At 44.5% G+C, this 16,088-nt stretch overlaps 1 protein-coding gene across 1 annotated transcript in view; it reads right to left on the minus strand.

Moving 5' to 3' along the window:
- zgc:174164 (uncharacterized protein LOC570656 homolog) overlaps window positions 1-13,765 on the minus strand; it is a 70,069-nt gene extending 56,304 nt beyond the window's left edge. The window contains exons 1-5 of the mRNA XM_062531292.1: window positions 13,658-13,765; window positions 13,015-13,124; window positions 9,526-9,602; window positions 9,303-9,381; window positions 5,712-5,788 (exon numbers count right to left, since the gene is read on the minus strand). Coding sequence (XP_062387276.1) covers window positions 5,712-5,788; window positions 9,303-9,381; window positions 9,526-9,602; window positions 13,015-13,124; window positions 13,658-13,721 — 407 coding nt within the window. The 5' untranslated portion in view covers window positions 13,722-13,765. The remainder of the gene's footprint in view (window positions 1-5,711; window positions 5,789-9,302; window positions 9,382-9,525; window positions 9,603-13,014; window positions 13,125-13,657) is intronic.
- Between the last annotated feature and the right edge of the window lie 2,323 nt (window positions 13,766-16,088).

Consider the following 16,088-nt stretch of genomic DNA (forward strand, 5'->3'; position numbering starts at 1 on the left):
ACACACACACACACACACACACACACAGCTCTGGTTATCCACATAGACCACACCCCTAGCGCGTACACACACACACACACACACACACACAGCTCTGCTTATCCACATAGACCACACCCCTATATCACACACACACACACACACACACACACACAGCTCTGGTTATCCACATAGACCACACCCCTATAGCACACACACACACACACACACACACACACACACACACAGCTCTGGTTATCCACATAGACCACACCCCTAGCGCGTACACACACACACACACACACACACACAGCTCTGGTTATCCACATAGACCACACCCCTATAGCATACACACACACACACACAGCTCTGGTTATCCACATAGACCACACCCCTAGCGCGTACACACACACACACACACACACACACACAGCTCTGGTTATCCACATAGACCACACCCCTAGCGCGTACACACACACACACACACACACACACAGCTCTGGTTATCCACATAGACCACACCCCTATAGCATACACACACACACACACACACACACACACACACACACACACACACAGCTCTGGTTATCCACATAGACCACACCCCTATATCACACACACACACACACACACACACACACACACACACACAGCTCTGGTTATCCACATAGACCACACCCCTATAGCATACACACACACACACACACACACACACACACACACAGCTCTGGTTATCCACATAGACCACACCCCTATATCATACACACACACACACACACACACACACACAGCTCTGGTTATCCACATAGACCACACCCCTATATCATACACACACACACACACACACACACAGCTCTGGTTATCCACATAGACCACACCCCTATATCATACACACACACACACACACACACACACAGCTCTGGTTATCCACATAGACCACACCCCTATATCATACACACACATACACACACACACACACACACACACACAAACACACACGCACACACAGCTCTGATTATCAACATAGACCACACCCCCATATCATGCTGCTGCTCCGACGCGCGGTTCAGGGGTGGTGTGTGGGTTCGCCTGGGGGGGGGGGGGGCATTGGGGGGGGCATTGTGGGTGGGTGGATGTTGCGTGCGTGGTGGGTGGGTGGATGTTTGCATGCGTGGTGGACGATGTGCGGGATGCCTCTTCGGGTTTAACTGGGTAACCTATTCCTACGCACCTGTCCCCACAAAAGAGGTGTGTAAAAGCGTTTTGTAAACCCTCTATAGTATAACCATTTATATCACCATTGATATACTTATTAATACTTAATATGACTTACAGTAATACTAACACACTCTATTTCTCTTCCCTTTCCCCTATACCTCACCTGTGAGGTAAACCATTACCAGCCATCAACCATCTCTGTGCCTGTCCCTCATCACACCTGAAGTCACATCCCTCTGACTGCCCTACCATCGCCATTGCCTTCGCCATCCCTATGACTGCCCTAACATCGCCTGCTGTGGTTCCCTGCCCGAATCTTTGGCCCTCGGATCCCAGCGACCCATCACCTTCAGAAATAACTAATGGATTACTAATGGACAATTTATTCCCTACACTGGACTATTTGAACTTTCATTGTCATTGTAACTTTCAAACTACAAATGACTGTACTGTAACTGACCCAAGGCAGATGGGTTGGGCCCTTGAGTCGTGGGTCTGTCTGAGGTTTCTTCCTATATGTATCTCCAATTCTAGGGAGTTTTTCCTTGCCCCTGTTACTCATGGGCTCTCTTTGAATGTCTAACACTCTGTAAAGCGCCTTGAGACATGTGTAATGTATTGGCGCTCTATAAGCGACATTAAATTGAAAATTGAAAATCATACACACACACACACACACGCACAAACACACACACACAAACACACAGCTCTGATTATCAACATAGACCACACCCCTATATCATACACACACACACACACACACACACACACAAACACACACGCACACACACACAAACACACAGCTCTGATGATCAACATAGACCACACCCCTATATCATACACACACACACACACACACACACACACACACACACACACAGCTCTGGTTATCCACATAGACCACACCCCTAGCGCGCACACACACACACACACACACACGCACACACACACACACACACACACACACACACACACACACACACACACAGCTCTGATTATCCACATAGACCACACCCCTAGCGCACACACACACACACGGCTCTGATTATCAACATAGACCACACCCCTATATCATACACACACACACACGCACACACACACAAACACACAGCTCTGATTATCAACATAGACCACACCCCTATATCATACACACACACACACACACACACACACACACACACACACACACAGCTCTGATTATCAACATAGACCACACCCCTATATCATACATACACACACACACACACACACACACACAGCTCTGGTTATCCACATAGACCACACCCCTAGCGCGCACACACACACACACACACACACACACGCACACACACACAAACACACAGCTCTGATTATCCACATAGACCACACCCCTAGCGCGCACACACACACACACACACACACACACACACACACACACACAGCTCTGATTATCAACATAGACCACACCCCTATATCATACACACACACACACACACACGCACACACACACAGCTCTGATTATCCACATAGACCACTCCCCTAGCGCACACACACACACACACAGCTCTGATTATCCACATAGACCACACCCCTAGCGCGCACACACACACACACAGCTCTGATTATCCACATAGACCACTCCCCTAGCGCACACACACACACACACACACACACACACACACACACACACAGCTCTGATTATCCACATTGACCACTCCCCTAGCGCACACACTCGTGATGCGCGGGTCGGGTATTTTTTCAACCCGCAGGTCCTGCTTTTATGAAATGATTTGGCTCACCCCAGCCCGCCCCGCACCACTGTATCTATTCTACAACCCGCCCCGCGACCATTACATAGACATACTGGGCATTGTAATTCACATGAAAACAGTCTTTATTTCAGCCTGAAAGTGCTTGGAAACATCGTCCGGTAAACTGGCAACAGCATAGGCTATGATTAATATAAACGATAAATCAGGTCATTAATAACAAAATGATAAACATTTTAAACATTTAGAAATACAAAGCAAAAACCTACAAAGCAGCGTTTGTAATCTAAACATTATACGAAATACGTCCGAAATAAAACAAGGATTTGTATAGGAGATTAGAGACGGCTGAAAACGGAGAAGAATTTGAAGACAGACACAGTGTTGTTAATTTGCTCCTGGACAGGTAAAGATTCATCAGTTTGGCTAACTTAGCCTACTTGTAGGTTTAATGTAAATGGACATTTCAAATAGCCTATTCATGACAGTCGAACAAAGTTATGCATGTTTGTGCAAAGTAATGTGGAGCCGTATGGAGGAGGTGGCTCACTGAATTGAAAAGGTAGGCTAAGGAATTGTTTGGGAAATAATAACGGCTAGTCATTGCTAACATTAGCAATACATTATAAGAGTTAGTTTCTCTGTCATTATACTGAGGAAAACAACATTAGCACTTGCCATTGAAAGCTGACAGCCTACGTTCCTGTTGAATCCTGCAGCAAGCTGGCAACCGCGACTCAGAGGGGAGGGGGAGGCGATACACCGCGCTATATTTTGAAAGTAATTGCAGTAGCCTAGTCTACTCGTTTTGGGCAAAATCCTACATACGGTTCCTTTAATATAGGCTATAGGGAATTGCACGCAACATACATGGATTTTAAATTTAATTTTGTTTTTAACTCATTCACTGCCATTGACGTCTTTAAACGTCAATTTAGACACATACGTTGACTGCCATTGACGTCTATTTTCAATGGGGAGGGCTCATGGGTGGGCTTGGGAACGATCTGGCAGAGTTTCAGACTTGTAAACAGACTGTACTAGCGATCCGAACCGCTAGATGGAAGCAGTGCCACTTGGATGATTAGTATCTGCCTGCAGAGTGCACATGCAGAGACATACAACAAGCTAACACACTGAAGATCGACCACAGTGGATCTAGCTTGCACGCGGTGCAGGGAATAAATATGCTTACTTCTTACATCAAGGATGGAAAACATGTGAACGGTATGATCCATTTACATTGGATACTGCTATATAGACTAACAACAACTTTGCTAGTGCTAGCTTGCTAAGTCTACCGTCCTGTTCAGAGTCTATAGCGACCATCAGAGTCCCTTGCAAACTTGACGAGACTGACGAGATAACAGTGCAATCGTGGTTGACATACTACTGAAAGGCTAACGTTAAAAAGTTGATTTTCACAAAAAGATCGTTTTCTCCATTTTTTGGTCAAAAACAGGTGTTTTTAGCAAAACTAACCCATGTTCTACTGACGATTACTAAAGAACGGAAAACGATAGAAACAAACCGATTTTTCCTGGTGAAAGAAGAGAGTCTACTCTTTAATTTCACCTTCGGTGTTTACATAGTCATAAAGCTTACCGTTCGGTGGATCTTGGAAAAACAGTCAAAATGCTGTAAAACGTCTGGCAGTATAGAGCGCTCTGCACTGAAAATGGCTAGCAGCCAATGAGTTAATGACCCGCCCCAACCCGCATCGCAAATAAAATGATAATTTCTTTTCCCGCCTAAACCCGACCCGCACCGCCCTAAACCCGACCCACAGGTTACCCACGGGGTCCGCGGTTTACGAGACGACCTGCGCATCACTAGCACACACACACACACACACACACACACCTGATTATCCACATAGACCACTCCCCTAGCACACACACACACACACACACACACATACACACCTGATTATCCACATAAACCACTCCCCTAGCACACACACACACGCACACACACATATATATATATATATATATAAATAATGGATAAAGATTTTCTCAAAACACTTCCTTGTAAAACAACAAAGAACACATTCAGCAATAACTATGAAGTGAAGCAGCAACACAGAGTATAGAGAAGCAGAGGAGCGGGTCACACACACACACACACACCCGCGCATCACTAGCACACACACACACACACACACACCTGATTATCCACATAGACCACTCCCCTAGCACACACACACACACACACACACACACACACACACACACACACACACATACACACCTGATTATCTACATAAACCACTCCCCTAGCACACACACACATATATAATGGATAATTTTTTTCTCAAAACACTTCCTTGTAAAACAACAAAGAACACATTCAGCAATAACTATAAAGTGAAGCAGCAACACAGAGTATAGAGAAGCAGAGGAACGGGTCACACACACACACACACCCGCGCATCACTAGCACACACACACACACACCTGATTATCCACATAGACCACTCCCCTAGCACACACACACACACACACACACACACACACACACACACACACACACACACACACACCTGATTATCCACATAAACCACTCCCCTAGCACACACACACACACACACACACACACACACACACATATATATATAATGGATAAAGATTTTCTCAAAACACTTCCTTGTAAAACAACAAAGAACACATTCAGCAATAACTATAAAGTGAAGCAGCAACACAGAGTATAGAGAAGCAGAGGAACGGGTCACACACACACACACACACACACACACACACCTACCGGAGTCCTGCACAGGCGCTGAGGGCTACCAGTGACTCCTCATCACCCTCCACATAGCCATGATAATGACAGGGCACCTACAAGACAGTCATCTGCATAGTGAACACTTGGACACACACACACACACACACACACACACACACACACACACACACACCTACAAGACAGTCATCTGCATAGTGAACACTTGGACACACACGCACACACACACACACACACACACACAAACACACACACACCTACAAGACAGTCATCTGCATAGTGAACACTTGGACACACACACACACACACACACACCTATAAGACAGTCATCTGCATAGTGAACACTTGGACACACACACACACACACACACACCTACAAGACAGTCATCTGCATAGTGAACACTTGGACACACACACACACACCTACAAGACAGTCATCTGCATAGTGAACACTTGGACACACACACACACACAGGCCCAATCCCAATGTCAGCCCTAAAGACTAGGGCTGTGTCTCATTCCTCCTACGTCTACCCTTCGACCAGTAGGTAGTGTAGATAACACAAAAAGTCAGTGCACTGAAGGTACCCGGATGACCCCCTAAAAACGGTCAAAAAGTTCAGTGTGGAACGATGGAGCCTACTCCCACTAAACGGACGCCATCTTTTTTTTAAAGATTATTTTTTTGGGCTTTTTATGCCTTTAATTCGACAGGACAGTAGAGAGTATGACAGGAAACCAGCAGGAGAGAGAGTAGGGGTGGGATCCGGAAAGGACCACGGGGCGGGAATCGAACCCGGGTCGCCGGCGTGCGGTGCAGGTGCCCCAGCCAGTCGCGCCAGGGCTGGGGCCAAACGGACGCCATCTTGACTAAAAAGCGGAAGGGGAGGAACCCATAGACAGTAAAAGATATGGACAGAGCTATCACGTAGACGGCAGCAGAGACCGAGGAAGCAAATTTCAACGGTTTTTTTAGGTCTTCTTATTCCGTCATAGGTCTCCTGCGCAGGCTCAGTTGTCGTACATGTGACGTAGGCACGTAGTCTGACCGAGTCTGACCTATGGCGACGCTTTACTCTCGCTGGACGCATGCGCCTTTAACACTTTAGCATTGACTTCGGAAAAACGTTAATTACTCAGCCGATAAGACCGTTACGAGATTATTATGTCAATTTCACAATGTAGTATGTACCCCGACAATAGAAAATGTTCATATAAAGGCTTAAAACGCTTCAGCTCTAACGTAATTTGATGTCAAAGTGGCGCTTACGCCCCATAGGATTCAATGGAATGGCCAGCTAGCCACGGTCTTCTCGTTAGCATGGCGGCCGCCATACTGTCTACACTCTCAGAACGTTCGCTGCCCCCTTGGAGGAACCAGGGACGTCTTAGAAAACAATGGCGGACAATTCAGCCGAGCCTGTGTCGTTGCAGCTCCGGTTGTCTCTGCTGTCATATTTAAATGCAAGCAATGGTGGTAAAACGAGACATTGTACTGTTGTCTAATGCATCACTTACATGTCCCTCACTGACTGAAGCCGACATAATTATTTGGCGAGTTAATTAGCCTAAAATTTAAAGGTTAATGCTACCTAGCTACCTAGCACGTTAAGGCAGCCAGCCAGTGGGGATGAGCATGTTATACATGTTAATTCTATGGTATTACAGCAGAAAAACGAAATGTTTACTGACGTCTAATGCATTTATTACATGCCATCACTGACTAAAGCCAACAATCATTGGGAGAGTTAACATAACCTTACATGTTAATGCTACCTAGCTACCTAGCACGTCACGTTTGTAACGTTCATTCCGCCTGTCATTTCCTGCAAGTGTGTTATCAAAAGTGTTCATTTTGGGACAATACTAATCATCGAAAGTGGGCACTACGGCAGTAAGTGGTCAGTGCACATTCTCAGTGCACTGACGAAAGTAGGCAGAATGAGACATAGCCGTGGACTAAGGACTCACAGACTTGATTGATCTCAGGTGCTAAGTGAGTGAGTGTGTGAGGCCACATGGGCTCAGATAGGCATTTTGGGATTGGGACAGCACAGCACTTCACGAGATCACATGTACTGTACCTTGGCGATGTTTACTAACAAAGCCGTTGCTAACATTTGCACAATGCACGTGTGTGTGTCGTGCTGTTGTTTACCTTAATTTCCGGATTTTTCTATGATCTCCGCGGTAAACGTCACAACACTTTGAACTGTGGGTAATTCCCTTAGGTTAAGTCTGCACCGATGCAAACTCACGGAAAGGGCTCGGTAAGTGTGTACTCAAACCCTCACGCCCGTTGTAATTCGACATTGGGACAGCCCTAAGCCCTTACGAATTTCGCGAGAACGCGCACCAAAGTCTGTGAGTCCGGACATTGGGATTGGGCCACACACACCTACAAGACAAGTCATCTTTCATAGTGAACCCTTGGACACACACACACACACACACACACACACACACACACACACACACCTACCACACCTACAAGGCATCTGCATAGTGAACATTTGGACACGGACACACACACACACACACACACACACACCTACACACCTACACACCTACAAGACAGTCATCTGAATAGTGAACATTTGGACACACACACACACACACACACACACACACACACACACACACACACACGACAGTCATCTGCATAGTGAACATTTGGACACACACACACACACACACACAAGACAGTCATCTGCATCGTGAACATTTGGACACACAGACACACACACGTAAGCATGTTGAACGTGGCATATGCAGGGATTAGCATGTGAAGTGAGCGTGTTGAACGTGGCATATGCAGGGATTAGCATGTGAAGTGAGTGTGTTGAACGGGCCATTTGCATTGCAGGGATTCCCATGTGAAGTGAGCGTGTTGAACGTGCCATTTGCATTGCAGGGATTCCCATGTGAAGTGAGCGTGTTGAACGTGCCATTTATAATGCAGGGATTCCCATGTGAAGTGAGCGTGTTGAACGTGGCATTTGCATTGCAGGGATTCCCATGTGAAGTGAGCGTGTTGAACGTGCCATTTATAATGCAGGGATTCCCATGTGAAGTGAGCGTGTTGAACGTGCCATTTATAATGCAGGGATTCCCATGTGAAGTGAGCGTGTTGAACGTGGCATTTGTATTGCAGGGATTCCCATGTGAAGTGAGCGTGTTGAACGTGCCATTTATAATGCAGGGATTCCCATGTGAGGTGAGCGTGTTGAACGTGGCATTTGCATTGCAGGGATTCCCATGTGAAGTGAGCGTGTTGAACGTGCCATTTATAATGCAGGGATTCCCATGTGAAGTGAGACAATGAGGCTACAATCTGAGTTTGTTCAGTCCTGACACACCCAACACACTGACGTGGAAGGACATATAGTCTCAAACATAGAGCCATTATTCGAACCGGTCTGCCATGTTTGAGTCTGTCTGTCTGTCTCTCTCAGAAACACACACACACACACAAACACACACACACACACACACACACACACACACACACACAGCACTTGCTTTCAGTTTGCAGATGAGCGGGCCTTGACTAGCTGTGACCTTCACTCATTTCAACAGCATATAAAAGGTTAAGCTCAATTCTCTCACGTGATTGGTCGGTGTCCTCTGAGCCACTTTGCCTTGCAGACCGTGGGAATACTCCACAAAATCAGCTGACAGGAAGTCCCTACCAGAACAAAACAGTCCTTTAGAACTCACCGGAACAATGGACCGAACACTGGCCTTTAGAACACACCAGAACCCCCTCACAGCCTTGGGTGGAACCGATAAAGAACCATCTCGGTCCCCAGGTGTCACCTGTTCTTCTCACCTGTTCTTCTCCAGCAGAAGAGTGCGGTCGCCGCCGCCGACCCTCAGCGAGTACACCAGGCGCTCAGGGTGCCTCTCCTGCGGGGAGACAACATAGTATAGCTTATAGCTGTAGCATAGCTTAGCTTATAGCTGTAGCATAGCTTAGCTTAAACATCACAAGCTGCTGGACTTACACAGTATAGCGTATAGTTGTAGCATAGCTTAGCTTAGCTTATAGCTGTAACATAGCTTAGCTTATAGCTGTAACATAGCTTAGCTTTAACATCACAAGCTGCTGGACTTACATAGTATAGCGTATAGCTGTAGCATAGCTTAGCTTATAGCTGTAGCATAGCTTAGCTTAAACATCACAAGTTGCTGGACTTACATAGTATAACGTATAGCTGTAGCATAGCTTAGCTTGTAGCTGTAACATAGCTTAGCTTTAACATCACAAGCTGCTGGACTTACATCGTATAGCTGTAGCATAGCTTAGCTTTAGCATCACAAGCTGCTGGACTTACATAGTATAGCTGTAGCATAGCTTAGCTTTAGCATCACAAGCTGCTGGACTCACATAGGGTGCCTCTCAACATGCCTCCTCGATCCTCGATGCTCGATCCTCGAGGGGCGTTCCCACTGATCTATAACTAACACTGGATAGACTATCCCATTGTTTCCCCCCCATCATTCTTTATGTAGATCAGTGAGGATCGAGGCATCGAGGAGCGAGGGAGGACATATAAACGCTGCATGAGAGGCAGCCATAGTATAGCTGTAGTATAGCTGTAGCATAGCTTAGCTTTAGCATCACAAGCTGCTGGACTTACATAGTATAGCCAGAGCCCCTTTAGGGAGAGCCGGTCCACTTTCTATTAACTCCATTGTACCGAATTGTTCCTGCAATCTGTTGAAATTCCGCTAGGGGCGCTGCCGAGCAAGTGATAAATGAATTGTGGTCTATGGAGCTAAGCGGCTAAAACTCGTTTTTTTCACAGTTGACAACTTCATTTCTTAATGTACATTGTCGTAGTACCTGAGTATAGGTTTTCCACTGGAAATGAAATAAAAAGTCACTCATGTCCTTTCTGCTTTTCATAGGATGGGCCGCTTTCCGCGTAACATGCTAACATTTAGCTCATGGATGCTGATTGGTCAGCGAGAAATCGCGACCGATTACGACCGTCATGAAGCTGAAGCCTTCTTTTAGGTCTATGGCCGTAAAGTGGTTCGCTTTTGTGTCACGTGACATGAAAACTTGGAAAGGGTTTTTAGGAATAACAACAAATATTGAAAATTGCATTGGTCAGCTAATTGTCAAGTCAAGTTATCCTGCATCGCATGCATTAATGCAATTTCAGGAGAAAAAATTATATAAAGACAAATGTGGTATTGGGGGGTTCAGCTCCATTGCTACCCATTCATTCATCACTTGCTCGCGATCGCCCTCTAGTTGCAGTACCATGCGGAAGTATTTAGCAAGTGGTCCTTCTCCCCTTATTAGACATTCTCTGGTATAGCGTATAACCAGAGAATGTCTAATAAGGGGAGAACGACCACTCGCTGAATACTTACGCATGGTACTGCAACTAGAGGGCGATCACGAGCAAGTGGAGAATGAATGGAGGTGAATGGAGTTTCTCCTAAAATCCACTTTTGTCTGGATATAATTTTTTGTGTAGAAATCGGAATATTGCATGTGAAAGGGGGGTCAAGGAAAATACACACGGCTGAGTATTAGATTTTTTTAAATCCCTTAATTGCTCTAAAAAGCCTTTTAAATGTGTCAATGACGTCATTCATTAGCAGGGTGCTATTGTGTTATGGGCAACAACGACCAAGCCTGTGAGAAACCAAAGGGCCATAAGTAATTGTTCATTCAACTTTCGACCTATAACCCATATTGAGCTTGCAGAAACTAAAATCCAATCTTCGATTTTTAATGACAATCAGGTGAAACAGACCAATTTAGCCGTCTAGCCCCATAGACCCCCATTGTTTGATCACTTGCTCGTGATCGCCCCTCGTGGAACTGCATCAGGAACTGCAGGTACAATGCAGGTACAATGGAGTTAATAGCAAGTGGACCGGCTCTCCATAAATGGGCTCTGGTATAACTGTAGCATAGCTTAGCTTTAACATCACAAGCTGCTGGACTTACATAGTATAACGTATAGCTGTAGCATAGCTTAGCTTTAACATCACAAGCTGCTGGACTTACATAGTATAACGTATAACTGTAGCATAGCTTAGCTTTAACATCACAAGCTGATGGACTTACATAGTATAACGTATAACTGTAGCATAGCTTAGCTTTAACATCACAAGCTGCTGGACTTATATAGTATAACATATAACTGTAGCATAGCTTAGCTTTAACATCACAAGCTGCTGGACTTACATAGTATAACGTATAACTGTAGCATAGCTTAGCTTTAACATCACAAGCTGCTGGACTTACATAGTATAACGTATAGCTGTAGCATAGCTTAGCTTTAGCATCCGCACCATCAGCACCATCAGTGATGTGAGGAGCAGTGGTGTGGTCTACATAACGGGCAGGACTACGCATTATACGCATTATACGCATTATACCCACCTAAACAGCATCCCTATCCCAGTGCCCACTTCAAATAGGCAAGGATACATATTAACATTTGGAGTTGATCACAGCACACCCACTACAGCTAACTAGACTACACCACAGGTGAGGAGTACTAACTAGACTACACCACAGGTGAAGAGTACAGGTGTACTAACTAGACTACACCACAGGTGAGGAGTACAGGTGTGTTAACTAGACTACACCACAGGTGAGGAGTACAGGTGTACTAACTAGACTACACCACAGGTAAGGAGTACAGGTGTACTAACTAGACTACACCACAGGTGAGGAGTAGACTACACCACAGGTGAGGAGTACAGGTGTACTAACTAGACTACACCACAGGTGAGGAGTATAGGTGTACTAACTAGACTACATCACAGGTGAAGAGTACAGGTGGATTAACTAGACTACACCACAGGTAAGGAGTACAGGTGTACTAACTAGACTACACCACAGGTGAGGAGTATAGGTGTACTAACTAGACTACATCACAGGTGAAGAGTACAGGTGGATTAACTAGACTACACCACAGGTAAGGAGTACAGGTGTACTAACTAGACTACACCACAGGTGAGGAGTATAGGTGTACTAACTAGACTACATCACAGGTGAAGAGTACAGGTGGATTAACTAGACTACACCACAGGTAAGGAGTACAGGTGTACTACGCTACAGGTGTGTTAACTAGACTACACCACAGGCGAGGAGTACAGGTGGATTAACTAGACTACACCACAGGTGAAGAGTACAGGTGGATTAACTAGACTACACCACAGGTGAGGAGTACAGGTGGATTAACTAGACTACACCACAGGTGAGGAGTACAGGTGTACTAGGCTACAGGTGTATTAACTAGACTACACCACAGGTAAGGAGTACAGGTGTGCTGGAGCAGCCTACCTCAGGAGAATATTTTTCGCGCTGTTCATGTCTCTTGACTCGTTCCTGGAGAAGTTTAGGGATGACAACGTTACGTTCTCGAGACTCGGATGATTGTGTTTCCAACAAGCCTGTTAATATAATGATAGGCAAGAGAAATGGTCAATAGTAGGCTACTGTATTAGGGAAATATTTTATTTTGGTCTTCAGAGCACAAAACAAAGAAACGCACATCACAAATCGGACTGTCTGTCGCCCTGGACAGCAAACTCAACGGCCCAACAGCTTATTTACATTTATTTGTAAGAAACACCTTTGTGACTTATTGAAAGCCGGTTGTTAGATCACTTGGCTTGTCTAAAGCTACAAGCTAGGCAACAAGGCGAGCCTACATCAACTTTCAAGTTGAAAAGCTAACTTTGCCATGTTGTAAATATTTTACAAAGGACAATGTTTGAGGTTTAGCGTACCAAACACCAACACGCGAACAATAAAACGATACAGTGGACATCATCATCACCGGGTTTTTGTCATGATCTAGCGGCGCGCGCCCGACGAGGGGGCATCCGGGTTCCTCGTGCGAGAGTTGTTTTTCCAAATAGCTGGCTGTCTATCGAATCTAATTAGCAAGCTTCACTTCATAGTTAAAGCTCCCTTGACTTACCGTTAATTTCAGTCCCAAGTACACATGTTGCTATAAATAGATACAGAAGCGTGTAGGCAGCCATCTCTTGGTCACTGGTGTCTGGCCATCGGTAGCCTATGGCTTTGAGTCGCACAGGTGCGGAGCAGGTGAGAGAGGGCGTGGCTTACCGGAGTGACGCGGAACCAAGTGCGGTTGCCAGTTCGGGGAGATGCTGCCATTCGCAAACCCAGTGTGGTGTCTAAAACACGGGAACTCTAAAGTTATTATTTTACACGTGTAGCAGCACTTAATATGAGAATGCGAGATTTGACACATATTTACATTTCAATACATAGCCTACTACATATATTTACATGTTGGCACTGAAATAGGAAATAGGATATTTGAATCTCATTACATGTGTATAAGTGACAATAACAATGCACTCATTCATTACAACCAGACAGTGACTGTGCTGTAGCATATAGAGCCTGAATTAATTAAAAAAGCACCTGGCATCCTAAAAGGATATAAAAAATATATATATTTCCGACTGATCTTGAATTTAAGTGGTTTCACATGATGGTAGCCTAGTCTGACTGGATATCTAAGGGAAGAATCCGCACACTACAAGTCTTTGTGAAAATAGCTTTACTGGTAGCTAGCTTTCGGTCGTTAGACCTTCTTCAGGCAGAGTCCTGAAGAAGTCCTGAATCCTGCACCTCACACGGATGAGCGGTGATTTTTTACCTTTTAGCCTAGTCTGACTAAAAGACAGTGCCTGACACATCAGACAGCAAAGAACTGCTCACCTGGCAACACCTGGTACAAGTGAGGACCAGGAATCTGAGTATTTGTGGAACTGGAATAACCGGCCAGACGTGCTGGTCAGAGGAATTATTTAACCTACAGTATCAGGGAATATCAGATATACAGTATACTCAGACTATAGAGGGGTTATTTAACTTACAGTATCAGGGAATATCAGATATATACTCAGACTATGGGGTTATTTAACCTACAGTATCAGGGAATATCAGATATATACTCAGACTATAGAGGGGTTATTTAAACTATCAGGGAATATCAGGTAGTCAGACTCAGACTGTAGAGGGATTATTTAAAATATCAGGGAATATCAGTAGTCAGACTCAGACTGTAGAGGGATTATTTAAGATATTAGGGAATATCAGGTAGTCAGACTCAGACTGTAAAACTTCAGCCAAGCTTGTGAATTGTTGTGGGCTTTTGACATGTGCTGCAATATTGTTAAATGGTGGACCTGCTGGTGCAGTAGATAGATAGATAGATAGATACTTTATTGATCCCCAAGGGGAAATTCAATAATATAGTATAATAAGATGGTAATATTGTTAAATATGGCTGGTGAGGTGCAATATAATAACATGGTAATATTGTTAAATAGTGGAACTGCTGGTGAAGTATAATAAGATGGCAATATTGTTAAATAGTGGAACTGCTGGTGCAGTATAATAACATGGCAATATTGTTAAATGGTGAAACTGCTGGTGCAGTAGATAGATAGATAGATACTTTATTGATCCCCAAGGGGAAATTCAATAATATAGTATAATAACATGGTTATATTGTTAAATATGGCTGCTGAGGTGCAGTATAATAAGATGGTAATAGTGTTAAATAGTGGAACTGCTGGTGCAGTATAATAACATGGTAACTGCTCATTCCTCTGGCTGGCTATGAGGACTTCTCAGTTTGCAGCTCTATTCATGAACGCAGCAGTTTGCAGCGCAAGTTCCCTTATGGCTCATGAACGCAGCAGTTTGCAGCGCAAGTTCCCTGATGGCTCATGAACGCAGCAGTTTGCAGCGCAAGTTCCCTGATGGCTCATGAACGCAGCAGTTTGCAGCGCAAGTTCCCTGATGGCTCATTGGCCCAGAGAAGATGGAGCAATATGACGAGGATATGACATCATGCGGACTACAGCAGGCCCACATGAGTCAGACCTATAGGCTGTATATGTTCTATACAGTATGAGTTCTATATATATATAGAACTCATACTGTATAGAACATAGTTCTATACAGTTCATAGTTCTATACAGTATGAGTTCTATACAGTTCTATATAGTCTATGAGTCAGACCTATAGACTGTATGTTCTATACCTATGACCTATAGACTGTATATGTTCTATATATATACAGTATGAGTTCTATATATATAGTCAGACCTCTAGACTGTATGTTCTATATATACAGTATGAGTCAGACCTATAGACTGTATATGTTCTATATATATACAGTATGAGTTCTATATAGTCAGACCTCTAGACTGTATGTTCTATATATACAGTATGAGTCAGACCTATAGACTGTATATGTTCTATATAGTCTATGAGTCAGACCTATAGACTATGTTCTATATACAGTATGAGTTCTATAGACTATGTTCTATACCTATGACCTATAGACTGTATGTTCTATATATACA

This window comes from Sardina pilchardus, chromosome 3 (assembly GCF_963854185.1).
Source record: "Sardina pilchardus chromosome 3, fSarPil1.1, whole genome shotgun sequence".
Classification (NCBI taxonomy): domain Eukaryota; kingdom Metazoa; phylum Chordata; class Actinopteri; order Clupeiformes; family Clupeidae; genus Sardina; species Sardina pilchardus.